This window comes from Erpetoichthys calabaricus, chromosome 4 (genome assembly GCF_900747795.2).
Source record: "Erpetoichthys calabaricus chromosome 4, fErpCal1.3, whole genome shotgun sequence".
Classification (NCBI taxonomy): Eukaryota; Metazoa; Chordata; class Cladistia; order Polypteriformes; family Polypteridae; genus Erpetoichthys; species Erpetoichthys calabaricus.
In genome coordinates, this window is record NC_041397.2 from 112,679,768 (window position 1) to 112,702,381 (window position 22,614).

Consider the following 22,614-nt stretch of genomic DNA (forward strand, 5'->3'; position numbering starts at 1 on the left):
TGTGAACACTAGTATCTATGTTATGCTCACAGTCTTTAATTCTATGACAAACAAATAAAAGTTTTGTCTTGCACAATTAGAAAATTAATGAATAAATTAATGTTGAGCAAATAACATTTTTAAGCATCTGAATTGTTTCATAGTGAGCTGGAACTCTATATTACATAATGCTCAAAATGAATCCATATTACTAACCGAAGGTTGTAAGCCGGATATTGAGGCGCACGCGCAGTGCACAGAAAACACAGAAACAAGAAGGTTGTAAACCGGATGTCACGCGCACTGCAACGAGCCCGCCACCTGTAAACTAGACTTGCTTTAATCCACTGTGCCAGTAATGTATATCACATAACGGTCATTCAGTTTGGCGCCCACCCCAGAGTCAAACACAGCGGCGTCCCAATACGCTGTGGCACCCACCCCAGAGTCAAACGCAGCGACTTCCCAAACCGTGTCGGCTTCGCGGAGTCAGTAGGTGGCGCCCCAAATAACACAACGCAATGCGCCGTGGCGCCAGCCCCAGAGTCAAACGCAGCGGCTTCCCGGAGTCAGTACGTGGCACCCAAACAACACAACCTGTGAGCCACACTTGCTCTAATCCACTGTGCCAGTAATACAGATCACATAATGGTCACAGACTCTAACCCAGCAGCTTCCCACACTCAGTGGCTTGCTGTGCAAAACTCTGCCAACAGTCGGTGTCAGCAAAGGCAACGGAGTCACGTCTCCACAAAACGAGACCACTTTACTACAGATAATGCTTATGTAGTTAGATGACATGTCCCCAGACACACCCATCCTCCATGATATGTCATCCATCCAGATATCGGATGGAACAGAAACTGATTGCCATTCCTGGATTTCCGAATCGCGGGCTTACTAGTATAATAACTAAAATAAAATGTAATATGTAATTTTAATAGAAAAGAAGGGCTCATTGAAATAAGCATTTAAGCAACAAGTAAAACAAAATAAGTATGTTTACAGTACATTGATATACACAGATGTTGTCAGTGCCAGCCAATTCCTCATGAAGAGCACTATATTTAAAAATGATTTTCAGTAAAGTAAATTATTAAATGTAGAATTGTACTTCATTCACAGTTCTGCAGGACTTTAAGAATGTTTATGTGCTATCTCCTGTCATACTAGCTGAAAAAGTTGAAACAAGTTTTGGAGCTCTGCAGAGCTTCTGTCATGTATGATGATGAAAATAAACATAATGAAGATTATTTTAATAATACTGGAGCTGTGAATTAAAAAATAAGTGAAATGATAACTTTAACAAAAGGTAAGACTGAATAACAAGCTTGTACCGTCAGGAAGGGCATCCGGTGTAAAAAGTTTGCCAAATCAATATACAAACAACAATACAAATTTCCATACCGGATCGGTCAAGCCCCGGGTTAACAACGACCGCCACCAGTACTGTTAGCCAACAGGGTGCTGACGGAAATTGGGCTACTGTTGGCCAAAGAAGAAGGAGAAGAAGAGGGGGAAGACATGTCTGGAGGCAGGAGAAGAGGAGGAAAGTAAAGAGAGTGGAACTGAGGGTAGGAACTTTGAATGTTGGAAGTATGACTGGTAAGGGGAGAGAGTTAGCAGATATGATGGTGAGAAGGAAGGTTGATATATTGTGCATGCAAGAGACTAAATGGAAGGGGAGTAAGGCCAGGTGGATTCAAATTGTTCTATCATGGTGTGGATGGGAGGAGAAATGGGGTAGGAGTTATTCTGAAGGAACAGTATGTCAAGAGTGTTTTGGAGGTGAAAAGAGTGTCAGGCAGAGTAATGATTATGAAGCTGGAAATTGGAGGTGTGATGATGAATGTTTTTAGTGCATATGCACCACAAGTTGAGTGTGCAGTGGGTGAGAAAGAAGATTTTTGGAGTGAGTTGGATGAAGTGATGAACAGTGTACCCAAGGGACAGAAAGTGGTCATTGGAGTGGATTTCAATGGGCATGTTGGTGAAGGGAACAGTGGAGACGAGGAGGTGATGGGTAGGTATGGTGTCAAGGAGAGGAATGAAGATGGTCAGAGGATAGTGGATTTTGCCAAAAGAATGGACATGGCTGTGGTGAATACGTATTTAAAGAAGAGGGAGGAACATAGGGTTATGTACAAGAGTGGAGGAAGATGCACACATGTAGATTACATCTTATGCAGAAGAGTTGATCTGAAGGAGAATGAAGACTGCAAAGTGATGGCAGGGGAAGTATAGTTAAGCAGCATAGGATGGTGGTCTCTACGATGACGTTGGAGATCAAGAAGAGGAGGAGAGTGAGGGCAGAGCCAAGGATCAAATGGAGGAAGTTGAAAAAGGAAGACTGCAAGGTTGAGTTTAGGGAGGAGGTGAGACAGGCACTGGGTGGCACTGAAGAGTTACCAGACAGCTGGGAAACTATAGCAGATGTAGTGAGGGTGACAGCAAGAAGGGTGCTTGGTGTGACATCTGGACAGAGGAAGGAGGAAAAAGAAACCTGGTGGTGGTATGAGGAAATACAGGAGAGTATACAGAAGAAGAGGATGGCAAAGAAGAAGTGGGATAGTCAGAGAGATGCAGAAAGTAGACAAGAGTACAAGGAGATAAGGAGCAAGGTGAAGAGAGAGGTGGCGAAGGCTAAAGAAAAGGCGTATGATGAGATGTATGAGAGGTTGGACACTAAAGAGGGAGAAAAGGACCTGTACCAATTGGCTAGACAGAGTGACCGTACTGGGAAAGATGTGCAGCAGGTTAGGGTGATAAAGGATAAAGATGGAAACGTACTCACAAGCGAGGAGAGTGTGTTGAGCAGATGGAAAGAGTACTTTGAGAGGCCGATGAATGAAGAGAACGAGAGAGAGAAGAGGTTGGATGATGTGGAGATAGTGAATCAGGAAGTGCAACGGATTAGCAAGGATGAAGTAAGGACAGCAATGAAGAGGATGAAAAATGGAAAGGCCGCTGGTCTAGATGACATACCTATGGAAGCATGGAGGTGTTTAGGAGAGATGGCAGTGGAGTTTTTAACCAGATTGTTTAATGGAATCTTGGAAAGTGAGAGGATGTCTGAGGAGTGGAGAAGAAGTGTACTGGTGCCGAAATTTAAGAATAAGGGGGATGTGCAGGACTGTAGTAACTACAGGGGAATAAAATTGATGAGCCACAGCATGAAGTTATGGGAAAGAGTAGTGGTAGCTAGATTAAGAAGTGAGGTGATGATTAGTGAGTAACAGTACGGTTTCATGCCAAGAAAGACCACCACAGATGCAGTGTTTGCTCTGAGGATGTTGATGGAGACGTTTGGAGAAGGCCAGAAGAAGTTGCATTGCCTCTTTGTGGACCTGGAGAAAGCATATGACAGCGTGCCTTGAGAGGAGCTGTGGTATTATATGAGGAAGTCGGGAGTGGCAGAGATGTATGTAAGAGTTGTACAGGATATGTACGAGGGAAGAGTGATAGTGGTGAGGTCTGCGGTAGGAGTTACGGATGCATTCAAGTTGGAGGTGGGATTGCATCAGGGATGTAAGCTCTGAGCCCTTTCTTATTTGCAATGGTGATGGACAGGTTGACAGACGAGATTACACAGGAGTCTCCGTGGACTATGATGTTTGCTGATGACATTTTGATCTGTAGCGATAGTAGGGAGCAGGTTGAGGAGACCCTGGAGAGGTGGTGATATGCTCTAGAGAGGAGAGGAATGAAGGTCAGTAGGGACAAGACAGTATACATGTGTGTAAATGAGAGGGAGGTCAGTGGAATGGTGAAGATGCAGGGAGTAGAGTTGGCGAAGGTGGATGAGTTTAAATACAGCATCAACAGTAAAAAGAAAGTACAGGCAGGGTGGAATGGGTGGAGAAGAGTGTCGGGAGTAATTTGTGACAGATGGGTATCAGCACGATTGAAAGGGAAGGTCTACAGGACGGTAGTGAGACCAGCAATGTTATATGGGTTGGAGATGGTGGTACTGACCAGAAAACAGGAGACAGAGCTGGAGGTAGCAGAGTTAAAGATGCTAAGATTTGCACTGGGTGTGACGAGGGTGGATAGGATTAGAAATGAGTACATTAGCGGGTCAGCTCAAGTTGAACAGTTGGGAGACAAAGTCAGAAATGCGAGATTGCGTTGGTTTGGACATGTGCAGAGGAGAGATGCTGGGTATATTGGGAGAAGTATGCTAAGGATAGAGCTGCCAGGCAAGAGAAAAAGAGGAAGGCCTAAGAGAAGGTTTATGGATGTGGTGAGAGAGGACATGCAGGTGATGGGTGTAACAGAACAAGATGCAGAGGACAGAAAGATATAGAAGAAGATGGTCCGCTGTGGCAACCCCTTACGGGAGCAGCCGAAAGAAGAAGAAGACACTGTAAATGTTCAAAATGAAGATTTATTAATTTTGTACTGATTAAGCAGCTGGGTGGTATAAAGCAGTTATATAGAAGTTTAATTTTGTTTAAGGCAGCTGTCCATGTGCAGTTAAAACTGTACACCTGGGGCCTCATATGTATAAACGGTGCGTACGCACAGAAATGTTGCGTACAAATGTTTCCACGCTCAAATCGCAATGTATAAAACCTAAATTTGGCGTAAAGCCACACACATTTCCACGGTAACTCATACCTTGGCGTACGCAATTTCTCCGCTCGGTTTTGCAGACTGGCGGCACCCAGCGTCAAAGCAATGCTACTGTTCCTGTGTGGTCACCCTTTCTTAGACCCACGTTCCTGACGCGGCTTTATAAATACACTGAAATTAACTGCATATTGTTTATTAGTGTAATGCATCTGATTGTAATTAACCTGTAGCAATATAATGGTCCAGGGAAGAGCCATAGTATTCCAAATACCATAACTGCTTTAGCGTTGTTACTCTCACTGCATCTTCTTCTTCTTTCAGCTGCTCCCGTTAAGGGTTGCCACTGCGGATCATCTTTTTTCATATTACTCTCACTGCACCACTTGGAGTATTTATATCACTGTATCTGAGTGGGGAATCACAGCAGCAATTGATCGGAAAGAGAATTATCGGTATACAGTTTCAAGTACACACTACCTCAACCACGGCAAAAAGCGTCAAAGCCTTTCCTGTACGGACCTCGCGTTTCAGAAACAGTTTCATCCCAAGAACTATAAACGCACTCAATCAGTCCATCAAGTGCTCCTTGTAGAACTGTTTGTACTTATAAGTACAATGACCTCACTGTAAACTTACACTACAGTTATAATATTGCACAACCTGCGGCACTTTATAAAGCGCGTATGATGACAATATCATTTTTAAGATGAAATGCAGCAAAATATGTTGCTTATAGTATACAGATAAAACTTTAACTTCATTTAAATAATCTGTATTGTTAATAATTAAACATGTGAGGACACGGTTCCGCAGCGCTAGCTAGTTCACGGATAGCTCCTGCCTTGCGCTGTGTTATTGCTGGTGCTGACGTGACACTGGAAGGAGCCGGATAGAATAATTAAACATGTACTACGAAGATATTTCAATGTTCCCTAAAAGGTTTGAAGAATCGGCGTTCTAAGCTTACAGATGGCTTAACGTCTATTACAGAGCTGAGTGTGTGGCGATTGGGTATTTGGAGAAAGAAAAGTAAGGACAGGAATTGGAGGTTAGTACGTTTGAAAGAGACAGTACTTCTATATTAAATTATTTCATCGAAGGTCGCACATGGCGCAGCAAGCCTCTTGCGTAAGATATGAACAATCAGTGCGCCACCGTGTTCCCATGTTTAATAACATGCTTTCATTCCTATCATCATGAAAATGATATCACGTATACATCCCAGTATTTTAATTATTCAGAGAGCTGTAATATCACGAATGTAATGGATTCTGTGTCCTGTCGGAGAAAGAGAAAGAACGGAAGCACGTAGTGATTCACACACATAGAGCACATAGAAGATCAAATACAGAACAAAGCATTTAAGGTGCTACTTGAGAAACTAGTAAAATAAACGATTTTAAGATGAAGTTTATGATGTTCTACTTTAATGTCAAAATAAACTACGTGATTAAAGTGGAAATTTCGAGATTAAAGTTGACATTTCGTGCTTTTTTCCCACTGTGTGCCTATTTTTTTTGTCTGTACCCTAATAAGCTTTCATATGACACTCAGACGGTGGGCTAAGACTTGCCTTTTCACGGCGACTTTGATATGTGATTTCTTTTTTATTTCGGGCACTGTGCGACTTTGTGAACTTGATCTTTCGAGTTTCTCCAACACCCTGTCACTCGATCAACTTTCTTTTGTTGATTATATACCACTGTTTAAACCAACAAATAGTACGTTTTTCCTTTGCCTCCACTTGGTATTCGCTGAAATTCTTACATTTTCCCCTGTGCTTTTCCCATTGTCTTTTCACAGAAGGCTATTTATATTGATTTGCATATTCAAAGAGGCGTAATTCTGGGAGGAGTTGGGGCGGGACAGAAGGCGCGTGCACGTGCGTTACTTTTCACGCTGATCAGGATTTATGTAGTGGAAGAACGTGAAATTTTGCGTGCGCACAGATTCCTGCATCTGGATTTTTCTGTGCGTACGCATAATCCCGCTTTTGTGCTTACGCCATGTTATAGTGTGAGTTCTACGCACGGCGTTATACATGAGGCCCCTGGGGTGCTATAACCAGAGGTGGGTAGTAATAAGTTACATTTACTCTGCTACATTTACTTGAGTAACTTTAAAAAAAAAAAAAATGTACTTCTATGAGTAGTTTTACTGCACCATACTTTTTACTTTTACTTGAGTACATTTGTGAAGAAGAAACACTACTCTTACTCCGCTACATTGGGTAACACTCGAATCGTTACTTTTTTTCCATTAAATACACTATATTTTTGCCAGAGAGAAGCCGCCAGTGGATCTAATTCATGACTGTTTCACCAATCAGACGTAGCAATAATAATCACAAGACTCCGTTTCACCAGTCTGACGTAGAAATAATAATCACAAGACTCCGTTTCACAAATCGGACGTAGCCATGCAGTCACATGACTACACACAAACTGTGGCGGCACAAACTCCTAATAGACAGCGGAAAGGGAAAGAAAGAATACAAGTGGAACCTCAGTTTGCGATCATAATTTGTTCTGGAAACGTGCTCGCAATCCAAAGCACTCGTATATCAAAGCGAATTTCCCCATAAGAAATAATGGAAACTCAGATGATTCATTCCACAAACTAAAACTATTCATATAAAAATGATTAATACAAAATTTAAAGTAAAAATGCATAAAACAAATTAACCTGCACTTTACCTTTGAAATGAATCATGACTGGTGTGAGTTTCTAAACTCTTGTGGGATTTCACCCACAGGACAAAATGCAGAAGAGCATCCCGAAGCAACCGCAGGCACCCAGCACTGTAGCAGTTCGCCGTAAAAGCAAATCCGAAAAGATCGCAGCGATGCTATAAGCACCTGCCGTTGATGGGTGATACAAGGAACATTATAAATGTGCAGGGCACAGTATTATTTGGCCACTAACCTGGGCATGACCCTGCCTGACTGCTGTGTCTGTGTATAGGAGAGTGGCAGATCCCACTACAATAAATAACGCGCTGTTCCTGTTTCAAGCTGAATAAAGATGGTGTCGCTAAAGTATTGAGACTCAGCTTCGTGTTTTGGGGTGCAAGACTGGGACTGGGGTACCAGACGGGGTCACAATGCTGTAGTAAACAGTATACGCTCGTACGGATGTTGACTATATGAGTGAGGCGCGCCGACTGACAATTGCCCACAACCCCGTAGCGAGAGAGAGAAGAACCATCAGCTCAGTTGTGATCACGTGACGCTCGGCAGACAAAGCGTATATGTACTACTTGTATTGCAAGACCTTGCTCGTTTATCAAGTCAAAATTTATTAAAAATTTCAGCTCGTCTTGCAAAACACTTGCAAACCAAGGTTCCACTGTACATGAAAAATGATGAGCCAACTCCTGCGAGAGCTTAACCATCACTTCAATGAGTGAAGAACAAGCACGTTTTAACCAAACATGCACAGACACAGACACAGACAGTCGAGGTAAAGTGAGACTTCTTGTACGTGCACAAGCTGCCTTGTTCTAATGTTATTTTGTATCAGCTGTGCTATTTGGAGGTCAAGTGAATATGCAGTATTATACTGTCAGTGTACAGTATATCTTGTCACTGTAAGTAGTTTGCACTGTTCAAACATACATGTTGCCTACTGTAGGTTTTGGCTTCAAAAGCATTGTTGTAAAAAATTGAGATTTGGAACTTTGTGTTATTTGTGCATCTTTATTTTGTAAAGATGTTATTTATTTTTACTCATTTTTTATTTTATTATTTGGAAATAGCAGAATTTGCACATTATTTTATATTTTTGTCTGTCTTATTACAACATTTCTAAAAAATAAATCATTTATTATGATCAAACAGTTATTCAGTACTTGAGTAGTCTTTTCACCAAATACTTTTTTTACTTTTACTTGAGTAATTTTTTGGATGACTACTTTTTACTTCTACTTGAGTAGTATTATTTTGAAGTAACGCTACTCTTACTTGAGTGCAATTTTTGGCTACTCTACCAACCTCTGGCTATAACACAGAGGTTGTTTTGCCTGTAGAAGGATGGAGATGCTTTGTAATAATTCGGACTAGAAGAAAAAATATTGTCAAGAATACAATGCTTAAAGATCAAGAACCACAAGGGTTTATTTTTTAAATGTATTGCAAGCAAGATAGAGTTATATGCAATCAGGGGATGTGTGTCAGTAGTGACCTTTTAATCTGTTGTGCTAATGAGACTGCGCCTCCCATCAGCCAGGCATCGGGACTCATAAAATGGCAGCAAATGGAGCAAAATGATTAAATCAACTGTAAGTAATAGTTAAATACAAAAACCTATATCAATATTGATTTGTTTATATCTCAAAACCTAAAATAATCCCAAAAAGTCTGAAAAAACATGCTTAAGTCTTGGTAAAAAAATTAACACTGAATCAGCTGTACAACAGATATACAGTACCTAGCATTCATACACATACCTTAGTTAACTATAACAATGTAGCATAGGTAAACCAAAATAATGAACAGGTGAACTTCCATGATAATCCACTTGGCATAGTTGGCAGAATTTGCACTGTGGATAGGTGTAGTGTAGTGGCGTTGATGGATTAGAGGCAGTCCCTACATCCATGAGTTTAGCTCATGCTGTAAAGTAGCTGCTTCTGTGGGCTTTTGTAATCCAAACGTAACAGGTTTGTAGCTGGTTACTGTCAGTTACCAAAGTACAGATTTCTGAACTGGGTTGGATTGTTGTCTGATTCCATGCCAAAACATATTTAAATTTATTTATTTGGCTGACACCTTTATCCAAAGTGACTTACAGTATTTGAGTTACAATAGGTTACATTTCTTTTTCCAGCTGGTGCACAAGCAGGTGAAGTGACTTGCTAAGGGTCACACTGTGTCAGTGGCAGGATACGAACCCACAACCTCAAGTCCATTACCAGTAACAATTGACCAGATGAAAAAATCTTTTAGTTAGACTAAAATTCCAGTGGTGTATATGTACTTGGAAAGTTTTTCATTTATACTGCAGAAAAATTTAGTATTGACATTTCCACCACACAAAGCTTATAAATGTTTCACATGTGCTGTCTTGCACTGCTGGAAAAATTAATATTCAATTCATATTAAGTGATATATTGTATCTCATTTTAGATTGTTACAAGGGTTCATATTATAAGCTTCTTTTAGTTTAAATATCCATGTTATATGAGTTATTACAAAGATCGGCACATTCATGTAAACTAAAATCCCATTTTCTGTAAAAATTACATTATATGTAATAGATTTTTACACCATGAGAAAAAAAAAACATCATGAGACAAAGCCCAGCAGCATGTGTTCTTCATCTACTTTACTTAGTAGTTATCAGTCATGCGTTGCTGTCAAATAATCGTAAATAGTCTAATACAGTTAAAAGGCAAGGGAACAGAGTAATTGCACTGAATATTGAATTCTAAGATGGTCTCTAATCTTACATTAACATTTTCTTTCTAATTTCGTTATGCTGAGGCACTTGATAATTACTGTTATGGACGGTTTACTTTTTTGATTCCCAAATTTCTTAATCATGGTAGTTGTTTACTTTCTTTCAAAATTAAAAAAAATCCTATATATTCTCTTGCCATTGCACTGCCCTGGACAAAAATTCTTTTTTTCAGCCTTGTGAAGTTTGTGTCTGTTTTTTTTTCTTTAAAATGTATTCTATATTTTTCTCACTTAATTTTAATTACTTTATCTATTGCAGTTAATCATGTTTATAAACTGAGTTACGGAACAATTACTTTTTTGAAACTTTTTTGTTTCAGTTTGAGTTTTAAATGGTAAAAATACTAAGTGAATGTATTAATAAAAAAGTGAATAATTGGCATGCAAATATCAGCATTATTTGACTATTCATGACAAAAATCTGTGAAAACCTTGATGATATTTTTCCTTTAATAGTCAGGTGATCTTAGTACCAACATTCAGCAATTACATAGTAGTGCAGATATCTTTCTCCAAGTAAGTTCTTTAGTACAGCCTTGCAGGTGTTACAATGTCATTTCACAGTAGCAGTAAATTGCATTCCCACATATATCTGTTAGAGGCAAATGAAATCTTTAGTTGAAAAGAAAGTGTGTGCATGCTAGTTATATGTACTAGAATCAACAAAGCCTTATGAGCTTATAAAAATTAAATTGACAGCAAAAAACAAAAAAAAAATGAAAGAAATTAAGAATTTTTTATGTTGTAGGTGTTGATAGATGGCTTAATTTTTGTTCTGAATATCTAGTTATAATTATAGCCAAAAGGAACAGATTTTCAGAAATGATAGGTGTGCCAATCAGCTGTACAGTGAATGGCTCCTTCCCTTGGTCAATTAAGTACTGTTATAAATTTACTATAGAAGCCATGAGAGCAGCTTTGAATATATTTTCATTACTTTTGTGTATTATAATATTCAGGCGTGCTAAATCACTAAAAATCACATGTGGACTTAAGGGTCAAGAATGGAAAGTTTATTATTTTTAAGTAGTCAACTTAAAAATCCACATCACAGGAAACAATGGCATGTCATAAAAAACACAACAGATTTCCAGAAATAACTTGAAGATACATTTTTGTGCTTGTGTATTTATTAGCACACAGATAACCTTAATGAGTATTGCAGAATCTTTCTGTGGAGCATTCAGCATAGCAGTTTCACAGTTTTGAACAAACTCAACTATTAGTAAAAAGTATTTCAGTTTTGGTTAATGGAGTTCAGTGTGAGTCAAGAAAACATGCCTGTTATTGGAGTAGCTGTAAAATGAGTCTGCTTTAAATGTTCTTTTTTGGATAACACACAATAAAATATAAAGGATGCATGTTACCAGTTGGCAAAAACAATAATCTAATTAATTGCTACTCAGAGATGATATAAGGTTGTGGTTGTCATGTTTAAGGTGAGTTTAGTCATTAAGAAGCAATTAGTAATTTTCTCTTTGATTCCTGAAAGTAAGGGAAGAACTAAATCTGGTTGCTTTGGCATCTAATAAATACGTTCTTTTTTCCCAAAGATGGATGTCTTTCAATTACTGTACAAGTCAATTGCAAATTGGCTAATATGTTTTGAGGTAGCTCTTTCATAGTACCTTATGTAACAGGAAGAAACGAACGCCAATACTTCAGCAAGAAATTTTGATTTGTTACACTGATCCCCCATTTTATAAGAACCTTTCCTGCCTTTCTAATGCAACATCAGAGGATTTAAAAACAGATTGCATGAAATCTGCATTACTGCAGTGAAGCATAATAAGAAGAGTAAATATTAGGTAGTAATCACTCTGAGGAAATTCTGGTATTCCAGATGAAGTAAACCTAGTGCATATAAAAATATATTTTGACTATTTTGATTATATTACCTGCACAACAACATTGCCTTGCCACAAGCTGACAGTGTTAATGTTTCAGGTTTATCTTTTCAGTGAAAATCAGTGAAGAGAATTATTGTGCATTTTTAGATAGAATATGCAGAGTGGTCAACTCTTTCAGAGATTGTCAATGAAAGTTACAATACATCAATAAACTATTTGTTTTATGTTATTAGTGGTTTTTATTTAATTTCACATTAAATTTAAAATTTAGTTGTCAGCTATTTCTAAGATTTTAGAATATCCCGGATTAGATACTGTTCTATTTTATTCTTGTGCATTGTTTAGTTAATAGTTTAGCTGAAGCTGTATCATTTATCACAATATATTTTGTTTTTTTGGCACTGACGTTTGAAAAGTTATGTTGTTAGTGATCGACCTCATTTGCCACCATGTGACCACTACAAGTTGTATCATGTGACATCATGCTCCAAAGAGTATTTAAGATAATGGCATGCTACATTTGGGGTCCAAGATTTTGGATTAAGTATAAACAAAGGTGAAGCTTTAAAAATATTTTGGTCATGTTAGGTCATTTTTTGTGGATTTTGTTTATGTGGAATTTTTCTTAGATTTTATCAGGTTGTTAAATTTGTTTTTGATTGCTTATTGTTTAATAGTGTTTGAATAAATAGGAATGTTATTTCTATAATGGTATTCCACACTTTATTTTTCATATATTGATTAAGCTATCATTTTATTTGCCCATTTACCTTACTGCTTATTTTGTTTCTCTTGTGATTAAGATTTTGAAATATTTTGGAAAGCTATATACACATTACTTATAGGCAATTCTTATTAGGTTCTGTTATGTTTCTGACTTTATTTCAGTATAGTGTTTTTTCTTTTTTATTATATCTTGTAAAATGAAAATAAAAAATCAGATATAACTTCATAGCAATTAAAATAAATAATATGTAACCTTTTCATATTAAAAGTTCATGTACAGTAATCCCTCGCCATATCGCGCTTCGACTTTCGCGGCTTCACTCTATCGCAGATTTTATATGTAAGCATATTTAAATATATATCGTGGATTTTTTGCTGGTTCGCGGATTTCTGCGGACAATGGGTCTTTTAATTTCTGGTACATGCTTCCTCAGTTGGTTTGCCCAGTTGATTTCATACAAGGGACGCTATTGGCAGATGGCTGAGAAGCTACCCAACCAGAGCGCGTATTAAGTATTAAATAAAACTCCTCAAATATATTGTGAGCATGGGGGCTCTTCGCACCCCTAGAGGATACGGCCGCTCCTCAAAAAACGCTGAAAGATTACCTTCACATTGCTCTCTTCTTTGCTGGGCTTACATATGGCTGCTTTATCAAGCGATATGCTTCCTGCACGGTGCTTCGCATACTTAAAAGATCAAACAGCATGTATTGATTTTTACTTTTCTCTCTCTCTCTCGCTCTGACATTCTCTGCTCCTGACAGAGGGGGTGTGAGCAGGGGGGCTGTTCGCACACCTAGACGATATGGACGTTCGTCTAAAAATGCTGAAAGATTACCTTCACTTTGCTCCCTTCTGTGCAGCTGCTTCGTGAAGCGACATGCTGCACGGTGCTTCGCATACTTAAAAGCTCGAACGGCACGTATTGATTTTTGATTGTTTGTTTTTATCTGTCTCTCTCTCTCTCTCTGACATTCTCTGCTCCTGACAGAGGGGGTGTGAGCTGCTGCTTTACTTACAACTGCTTTGTGCGGCGGTGCTTCACATACTTAAAAGCCAAACAGCCCTATTGATTTGTTTGCTATTCTCTCTCTCTCTCTGACATTCTCTGCTCCTGACGCACACTCCTTTGAAGAGGAAGATATGTTTGCATTCTTTTAATTGTGAGACGGAACTGTCATCTCTGTCTTGTCATGGAGCACAGTTTAAACTTTTGAAAAAGAGACAAATGTTTGTTTGCAGTGTTTGAATAAAGTTCCTGTCTCTCTACAACCTTCTGTGTTTCTGTGCAAATCTGTGACCCAAGCATGAAAATATAAAAATAACCATATAAACATATGGTTTCTACTTCGCGGATTTTCACCTTTCGCAGGGGGTTCTGGAACGCAACCCCCGCGATTGAGGAGGGATTACTGCATTAGCAAGTTATCTGATATAATCATACAATGTATATACAGTACAAGTAATAATTGAATGGTAAAATTTATCTATTAGTTCAGATTGATTAGTAGTGAAAAGTGCTTTTCATAATGAATTCTTGGTCATAAGTCTATCTGTTCTAGAGCCTTACGATTCACCTTGTTACGGATTGCCATGCCACTCCGTGTTGCAGCTACTCACCTATGCTGTCTACTCTATATCAGTACATACCAGTACTAATGAGAAATTCAGGAGAACAGATTGACATTTTAAAAGGGTATTGAGCCTTGTAAATTAAGTAGGTGGTTTTGAAGGAGTTGGAGAAATCATCAGTAACCCCTAGCAAGTTGCTGCTACTCATTTTTTCCACAGCAACCAAATTAATAACAGTAGGTTCATTAACCACTTCGGGTCTCCTAAAGTTTACAATTAGCCCCTAAATTTTGCTGATGTTCAGGTGTAGATTGTTGTCACTGTGACTTTCAATCAGACATTTAACCGCCTTTCTTTAGCCTGTCTCCTCATTGTTAAAAGTACTACCATTATGTTGTCACCAAACCTGCGTTTGTGTTTTTGGCAACAAAATTATGTGTAACCAGAGAAAACACCAGTGGGTTGAGCAGACAGTCCTGGGCATTCCCCAAGCCTGACAGTCTAGTCCCCCAGATGTGAAGTCATTACCCAATTATAAAGAATGGTATTCAGTTGAAGGGCCATAAGCTTTGCTTCTAGCTTCAGAGGAATGATGGTATTGAATGTTGTGCTAAATAGGCAATAAACAGCATTGTTACATAAGTGTTCCTTTTTAATATATGGGTTAGTGGCTATAAAAATCACATCCTTTGTTAATCTACTGGAGTTGTAGGGAAACTAAAGCAAATATAGAGATGCTTGAATTGATATAGGCTATTATTAATTACTCAAAGCACTTCATGAAAACAGGGGTGACACACAGCAGATGGTTATGTTGTCTGAACCTGCTGCTTTTAGAACTCTCATTTGAACAAGGGTCTCCTCACTTCATCTGTTGTCAGCTTGATTGCATGCCAATTTAAAATTCAAAAATATATCAAAGTTCATTTTAAGATATTTTGAAACTAAATTGAGATACAGTATCTGATAACACATACCACACCATTTTCTAATCACACTTATTCCTGAGCAAAGTTGCAGGGGGCTGGAGCCTATCCCATCAAGAATAAGGTGCAAGGCTGAAACAATGCCCTAGACAAGGTGCCAGACCATCGCAGGGGCTGATAATACTCTACGTCTCTTTCAAAATTTTGTTTTTGTGTTTTTAGAAGACTCAAATGCAGATGCATTTTTAAATTGCATCCTGGTCATTTCAGATACTGTGCCTGAAATGTGTTTCAAGATCTCACAGATGCATTTTAAAATATCTTGCTGCACAGAAATTCATTTTGAGATATTTGAAAATTGACAAAGTTACTTTATACAGTACTATCTGGAAATACACTTCATATCTCAAAGTGGATGGGATCTTATTTGAACATATGGCAACATGTAATTTGTTGTATTAAAATACATTTTAGGAATGTTATGTTTGAGATGTATAACATCAATTTTTAGATGTCTCAATTGAATGTTTTTTTTTCCTGAAATTCATTTTAATCTATCCTTAAAAAGATATGTCATTACAGTATATCTGAGTATTATTTCCATATACGTAAAATTCAATTAAAGTTATATTTAATGTATTTCTAGATATCTCTGTAAAGCTTCCCATCCATTTTCAGGTATCTCAAATGCATTTTGAAATACATTAAATTAAACCCGAATTTCTGTGGTAAGAATAGGAAATGTTGTAGAAAATGATTCTATAATGTTGCAAAATTAATTTCAGATGTCATAAAATGCATGCAGGGTAAATTGGAGATGTCCTGAAATACACAAAATGTTATTTAGAAATATTTCCAAAAAAAATTGAGATATGTCTATCTATTACAAAAAGAAATCCTGTCCTGGAAAGCAAAAAGCAAGTCTACGATACGTGATCTTCTCGGAAGATATTTTAAAGACCCATGAGACCAAAGACACACCCTGCTTACAATCTAACTGCGAGACCAAAGACACGTCCTACTTACAATCTATCAAATAGGACAATAGGCAGCAAAACATTCAGTCTTGTAAAGGATTTGAGCACACACAGATCCAGGGCTCTCAGCGCATATAAAGCATATAAGGACAGTACGTTATAAATTAAATGTCGACATATAAGCGAAGAAGAAAGCAGCGCGGAGAAAAGAGACTCAAATGCGTCAAACAGAAAAAAGAGCAAAAAAGAATAATCGAGGTACAAATTCAGAAAATAAGGAAAGTAATTATCAGCCCGGAACAAGTGGAATTGAAAAAAAAGCACGTCCAATCCGGCTCAGAATTAAAAGACAATGAGTAAAAGACAAAGTAGAACTTCATAAAGACATTTACAAACGTTGGCGCTAAACACATGCAGAGCAGGTTAGAGACTATGAAACCAGGGAAATTAGAAAGGCTCAAAAAAAAAAAAACATTGGCGCTATATACATGTGGAGAAAGTTAAAGGATATGAAAGTAGGAAAATTAGAAAATATAAAAATGAAAGTAAAGATAGCAGTAGCGCAAACAAACAAACTGCCTCATTTAACTATGCACCAGTCTAACTTTGGTTTTGCACAATAATTACTACACTATTGCACCTTAACACTTAATTCTACTTTATTCACAAAATTTTACTTATTTATTATGTTCTACTATACTGTTATCTTTCAATCTATGACTTTTTGTTAATCTAACTGATGTTCTTCTAACTTTGCACAGTTTTTGATAAGCGGATCAGGATGCATTTCACTGCGTGTTGTCCTGTATAACTATCCATCCATCCATCCATTTTCCAACCCACTGAATCCGAACACAGGGTCACGGGGGTCTGCTGGAGCCAATCCCAGCCAATACAGGGCACAAGGCAGGAACCAATCCGGGGCAGGGTGCCAACCCACCGCAGGACACACACAAACACCAAGTACACACTAGGGCCAATTTAGAATCGCCAATCTACCTAACCTGCATGTCTTTGGACTGTGTGAGGAAACCGGAGCGCCCGGAGGAAACCCACGCAGACCATGCAAACTCCACGCAGGGAGGACCCGGGAAGCGAACCCGGGTCTCCTAACTGCAAGGCAGCAGCGCTACCACTGTGCCACCGTGCCACCCCCTATATAACTATGCATGTGACAAATAAAGAATCTTGAGAATTTCAAAAACGGAGTTTACCGCACATGCATTTATTGGTTACTTTGTTAATGTATATATATTTATCTGTCTGCTTATTTAAAAAGCTAAATTTACCCCAGGAGTCAAAAACGTTCTGTCTAGCCCTTGTATAAAAACCTAGACAAAAGCTGGGGCATCACCTTGGAAACCCCATGTACTTTTGGAACTGTGAGAGGAAAATAGCACGACTTTACAGACAGGAGTCCAATGCAAAACTCTACTTACTTTTTTACTTTGTAAAAAAAAAATTAATAACTGCTGATGATGTAGATCACTTTGTCTATGCTGAAAATCCAAACAGAGAAACCTATCTTGACCTCATTAAAAAGATTCAGCATATTGGGACTCGCAAAATTACAAATATTGCTTTTACAGAAGTTCTGAAATAAAAGTGAAACTAATGAAATAGCAACAATTCAAAGAAAAAAAATCTTAAGTGTGTATCCAGAAAACCAAACACAGCGGTCAGCGAGCAGGGGGCGGAGCCCCCTTGTTTAAATTAATATAAAGACATAAAATATTTCAAGGCAGGCTTCAACAAAAGTTGACAGGTATCCATATTACTAACCGAGAATGGTAAACCGGAAGGCATGGACGCAGGTACACGGCGATGGGACCATGAGACATAGTGCGCAGGCGCCGAAAGCGCGCGTCTCATAAATCGCAAGCGCGAAAACGAAGGAGTCACGGCCCAAAAACGAAAGAGCTCAACTAACGTGAATGAGAAATAAAGCAACAACGCGCCCATTGCTAACGACTAACGACACAGCCACACAAAAAAGCAGATTCTGCGCTGCACCCCAGAGTCAAACGGAAGAGGCTACGGAGGCCCCACAGGTACACAAAGATAGTACAGAAGGCGCGTGAAAGTACGAAAGGAGCATGCGCCTACAACGCGCTTCTGAACTAAACGGCCACACTACACAGCGTGGTCCACGCGCTTCTAACACACCTACGGAGGCCCCACAGGTCCACAAAGATAGTACGGAAGGCGCGTGAAAGTAACCGAGAATGGTAAACCACGAGCCCGCCTGGATAGAGTCAATGAACGCAGGCGCCTACAACAAACTCTCCGTATTAAACACATGGCATCCTCACACATCCAAACCATATAGCATATGTAAATTACATTACAGTGATGCATCATTAACAGTACAACCACAGAAAACGCTCAGTATTAACAGTATAACAGTAAGTGCAATTATCCATATTACTAACGGTGAACAACGGATAACTAATGGAGTCACGGTCACGGCTCCAAAACGGTCCAGCTCGACTAACGGAGCTACAAACACAAACCCGCATTGATAAAGAAAATAAACGTAGGCGCCTACAACGCGCGTCTGAAACCGTGGAAGCAAAACTGTCCCGGCTCCAAAACCAAACAGCTCGACTAACGGAGCTACAAAAACGCACCAGCATGGACAAATACAATGAACATAGGCGCCTACAACGCGCATCTGAAACTGCGGAAGCAAAGCAGGCACGGGTTCAAAACAAAAGACCACAACTGACAGAGATACAAAAACGAGCCCGCCTGCTCCGAGTAATAATTTCTCTTTCTTTGTGCTAATGTGATTTTTACTTTCTTTTTTTTTTTTTGGTACTTTATTTTTTTTTCTGCTTTCATATTTTGTATCTCGTTGTGCATGTGTTTCGTGCCTGCGTTTTTTTTTTGAGTCTTTTGAATTCCAGTTTTCATTATCTCTAACCTGACAAAGTCATTAAACACATGTCTCGGTGACCTCATTTAAAAGATTCAACATATTGGGACTCCAAATATTCCAAATATTGTTTTTACATAAGTTCTGAAATAAAAGTGAAACTAATGAAATAGCAACAATTCAAAGAAAAAAAAAATCTTAAAATTTTGTATCCGGAAAACCAAACATGGGGGTTGGCGAGCGAAGCGAGCAGGGGGCGAAGCCCCCTAGTAGAAAGCTAAATGTCAAGAAGAGATGCCCAGACTGTACTATTTGGCTTTATCTTCTAGAATGTGCACAGACTATGATATAAATGGAGTTTCACACATTCTGGAACACATATACTTACAGCAGAACTTTGGATATTATCCATTGCCCTCTCAAATGAAATTGAAGAGGATCTATATATTATTGTTTACTCAGATTTTGCATATATTATGATTTTCAGATGCCAGTAACCATAAGAGTGCTTCTGAAATGTCACAGTGCAAATTGTTTGCTAGTGTTGTTTAGGGATACTTTACAGAAATTGATCCCTGGGAACTCTTTTGGTTTCCAGATTTCAAGGAAATGAGAAGTATAGAGACAAACAATTATGCAGAACATTTCTTTGTTTCTCTCTTGAGTTATCAACACGTTTCCATTTCATGATTTTCCAGATTATTATAAAAATGAGCAGCACAAGCCAGACTGTATAGTCTGTAGGAACAGGCAGACAAACAACATCACTACTGCAACACCTGTTGTGAACATTGTGAATTACCAATGCATGAAATTAGCTGCTTTGAATGGCAAATAAACATTATAGTCGTCATGTGTCGAGTGTTCATACATTTGGTAACTGTATGTTTTCCACATTTTGAGCAATGAAAAAGAATGTTGAAATCTTGCAAAAAGAAGTCAGTTTTTTAAAAAGAAATCAACCTTTAGCCATGATGGAAAAAATACAGCCTGCAAAGAGTTAAAATGAAAAGAACTTAGTTTGAGATATTTTGAATTGATATATGCTTAAAACATCAATGTTTCTTGCTTCCAGTTACAGATGATGCATATTATCCATCCATCATTGTTTATATGTGTTCCTTTAAGGATGGCAGCTTTGAATGCATTGCAGTCAGTACAATCAAAGCAATCCAGGCTCACTGATTCTGGTCTATTATGGTCTTTTTTATTTTTTTTTTTAAATTATTACTTAGGTGAGGTCTAACTTACTCAAGTTGAAGTGAATTTTATATATGTAAGGTTATTTGTATATATGCGATCAAAACTGTTATCTTCTCTGGAAAAGAGAACTCATTTTGATAAAAATATGATTAAATACATGTAGGTCTCATATATGCTCAGGAATCTTCACAGATATTTGCAGTAGGTATCTTCTTGGTAAAGTTGTATTGACTTAGAAAATCAAGGTGCCATGGCAGGTATTTAACAAAATCATTATGTGCCAGAAGGAACATAAGAACTGAATCACCATTTGTGCCAAAAAGTAAAATATCATATTTAAATGAGTGTCATAATATGTGGTATATGTTTATGGATTATTTTATAATCTCAGTCAGCAATATCTGAGCAAAGAAATAAAGTTTTTTAACAGTAAAGAAAAGGGCATGCCAATGCACAGTGAAATGTAATGCATTTTTATATCTATAAATTACCTAAAAAGGTTTTTAATGTTCTTGGTTATAAATGTGTTAAAATATGTGTCCAACATTTTTCATCTCTCTTTCATGAATTCAGGGAGATGATGATTCATCAGCTTCATCTCCTACATTGAACTCTCCTCCATTTGGACTTAGACCACGATCTGGTAAGTCAAAAAATTAATTTCTGTATTATTATCAGTCCTCTAACATTTTACCTCATGAAGTCAAAAACAAAATTCTCTTTGGGGGTATAATTTATTAGACCTTCAGTGTTCATATTTGCTGCAATGCTCTCTTATTTAAGAAGCTGTGACTCATATGATATTTGCACTTGCATTTGTGCATCTATGATTGTAACAAGTGTACACCTTTAGTTTTAACTTGAAAAATGTATTTTAGTCGTAACATGCTTATATTGGTCCTTTAGTTCATTTTTCCCCATCAAGTATTTCATTTTCAATAATCAATCAATGCAGACTTTCTATGACTATCAAAGGGCTTACAGGGATGCACTAATTGCAGCCAAGAACACACATTATGGCAGACTAATAGAAAGTGTCCATGATAACCCAAGGGTTTTGTTCTTTGTAGTTAGCAAACTACTTCAGCCTGCATCTAGCCCAGTTACCTCTTCTACCAAAGTCTTTGAAAATTCCTACACTTTTTCTGCAGTAAAATTAAAGATCTAAATAATTCAACTAACATAAATACATCATGCTTTATATCTTTTCCTGTCTCCCCACTTCCATCCAGCTTTTTTTTTACTAAATTTTTACCAGTCACATCTGCATTTGTTAAAGACTTGATTTTTAAAATGAGTCCAACTACTCCATTGTGTAATGGACCCCATCCCCACCACACTTCTTAAATCCTGCCTTCACACCATAATACCGACTGTTATGACAATAATACATATATCCCATGGCACTGGCTTTGTGCCAGCCACTTTTTAAATCACTTCTGTAACCCCAATATTAAAATGTCTGGCCTTGATGCTGGCAATCTTTAACAGTTTTCGGCCTGTTTCTCACTTACCTTTTCGGTAAAAAGTTCTTGAGCATTTTGTAGCCTTCCAACTCAACAATTACTTAACTTCTGATAGTTTGATGGAACCCTTTCAGTCTGGTTTCAGGGCACAGCACAGCTGCTCTGCTTCGGGTAACCAATGATTTGCTTATGGCAGCAGACTTTGGACAAACCAACATATTGATTCTGTTAGATCTTAGTGCAGCATTTGACACTGTCAGACATTACATTCTACTGTCCAGAATGGAGAACATGCTGGGAATCTCTGACAGTGCCCTCCAGTGGTTTAAGTCCAATTTGACTGACAGGAAAGAGTTTGTTAGTCTTGGCAACAGCAGATCCAGCTCAGTGCCAGTCACACAAGGGGTTTCTCAGGGTTCTGTCCTTGGCTTTCCGCTCTTCTGTATCTATATGCTTCCTCTTGGCCACATTATTCAAAGCTATGGACTGGGTTATCATTTTTATTCAGATGATTCTCAAGTCTGTTTCAATGTTAAAGTGAAACTTCATCAGCGCTTTCTCAGCTTACAAATTACCTCAGTGAAATTAAAACCTGGATGGAGCAGAACTCTTTAAAATTAAATTGCAACAAAACTGAACTCCTGCAAATTGGCACTAAAGCGCAACTTAAGAAAATGAGCTCCTTCTCAGTTACTCTTCCTTCTAATGCAAGGAAATCTTGGTGTAATCTTTGATTCTTCCTTTCCTTTCTTATTCTGCCTCCTTTCCTTTCTTATTCTGTCCACATAAACCACATTAAGAAACTTTCTTACTTTCACCTCCATCACCTATCCTGTGTTTGCTCATTCCTCTCCTTTTCTAATACTGAGAAACTTGTCCATGCTTTTATCACATCCCGCATCAATTATTGTAACTCCCTACTGGCAGGTGTCCCTTCTAATTTTATATCATAGCTTCATTTGATTCAAAACACAAACCAGCAACAGCGAGCACATAATACC

General features: G+C 38.2%; 1 protein-coding gene across 5 annotated transcripts in view; it reads left to right on the plus strand.

Annotated features, from left to right (window-relative positions):
* The window catches only part of lrch1 (leucine-rich repeats and calponin homology (CH) domain containing 1), a 397,155-nt gene that overhangs the window by 310,778 nt on the left and 63,763 nt on the right, over positions 1 to 22,614 (plus strand). For all 5 annotated transcript variants that reach the window (XM_051927322.1, XM_051927326.1, XM_051927324.1 and 2 more), the window contains one exon: positions 20,721 to 20,790. In XM_051927322.1, coding sequence (XP_051783282.1) covers positions 20,721 to 20,790 — 70 coding nt within the window. The remainder of the gene's footprint in view (positions 1 to 20,720; positions 20,791 to 22,614) is intronic.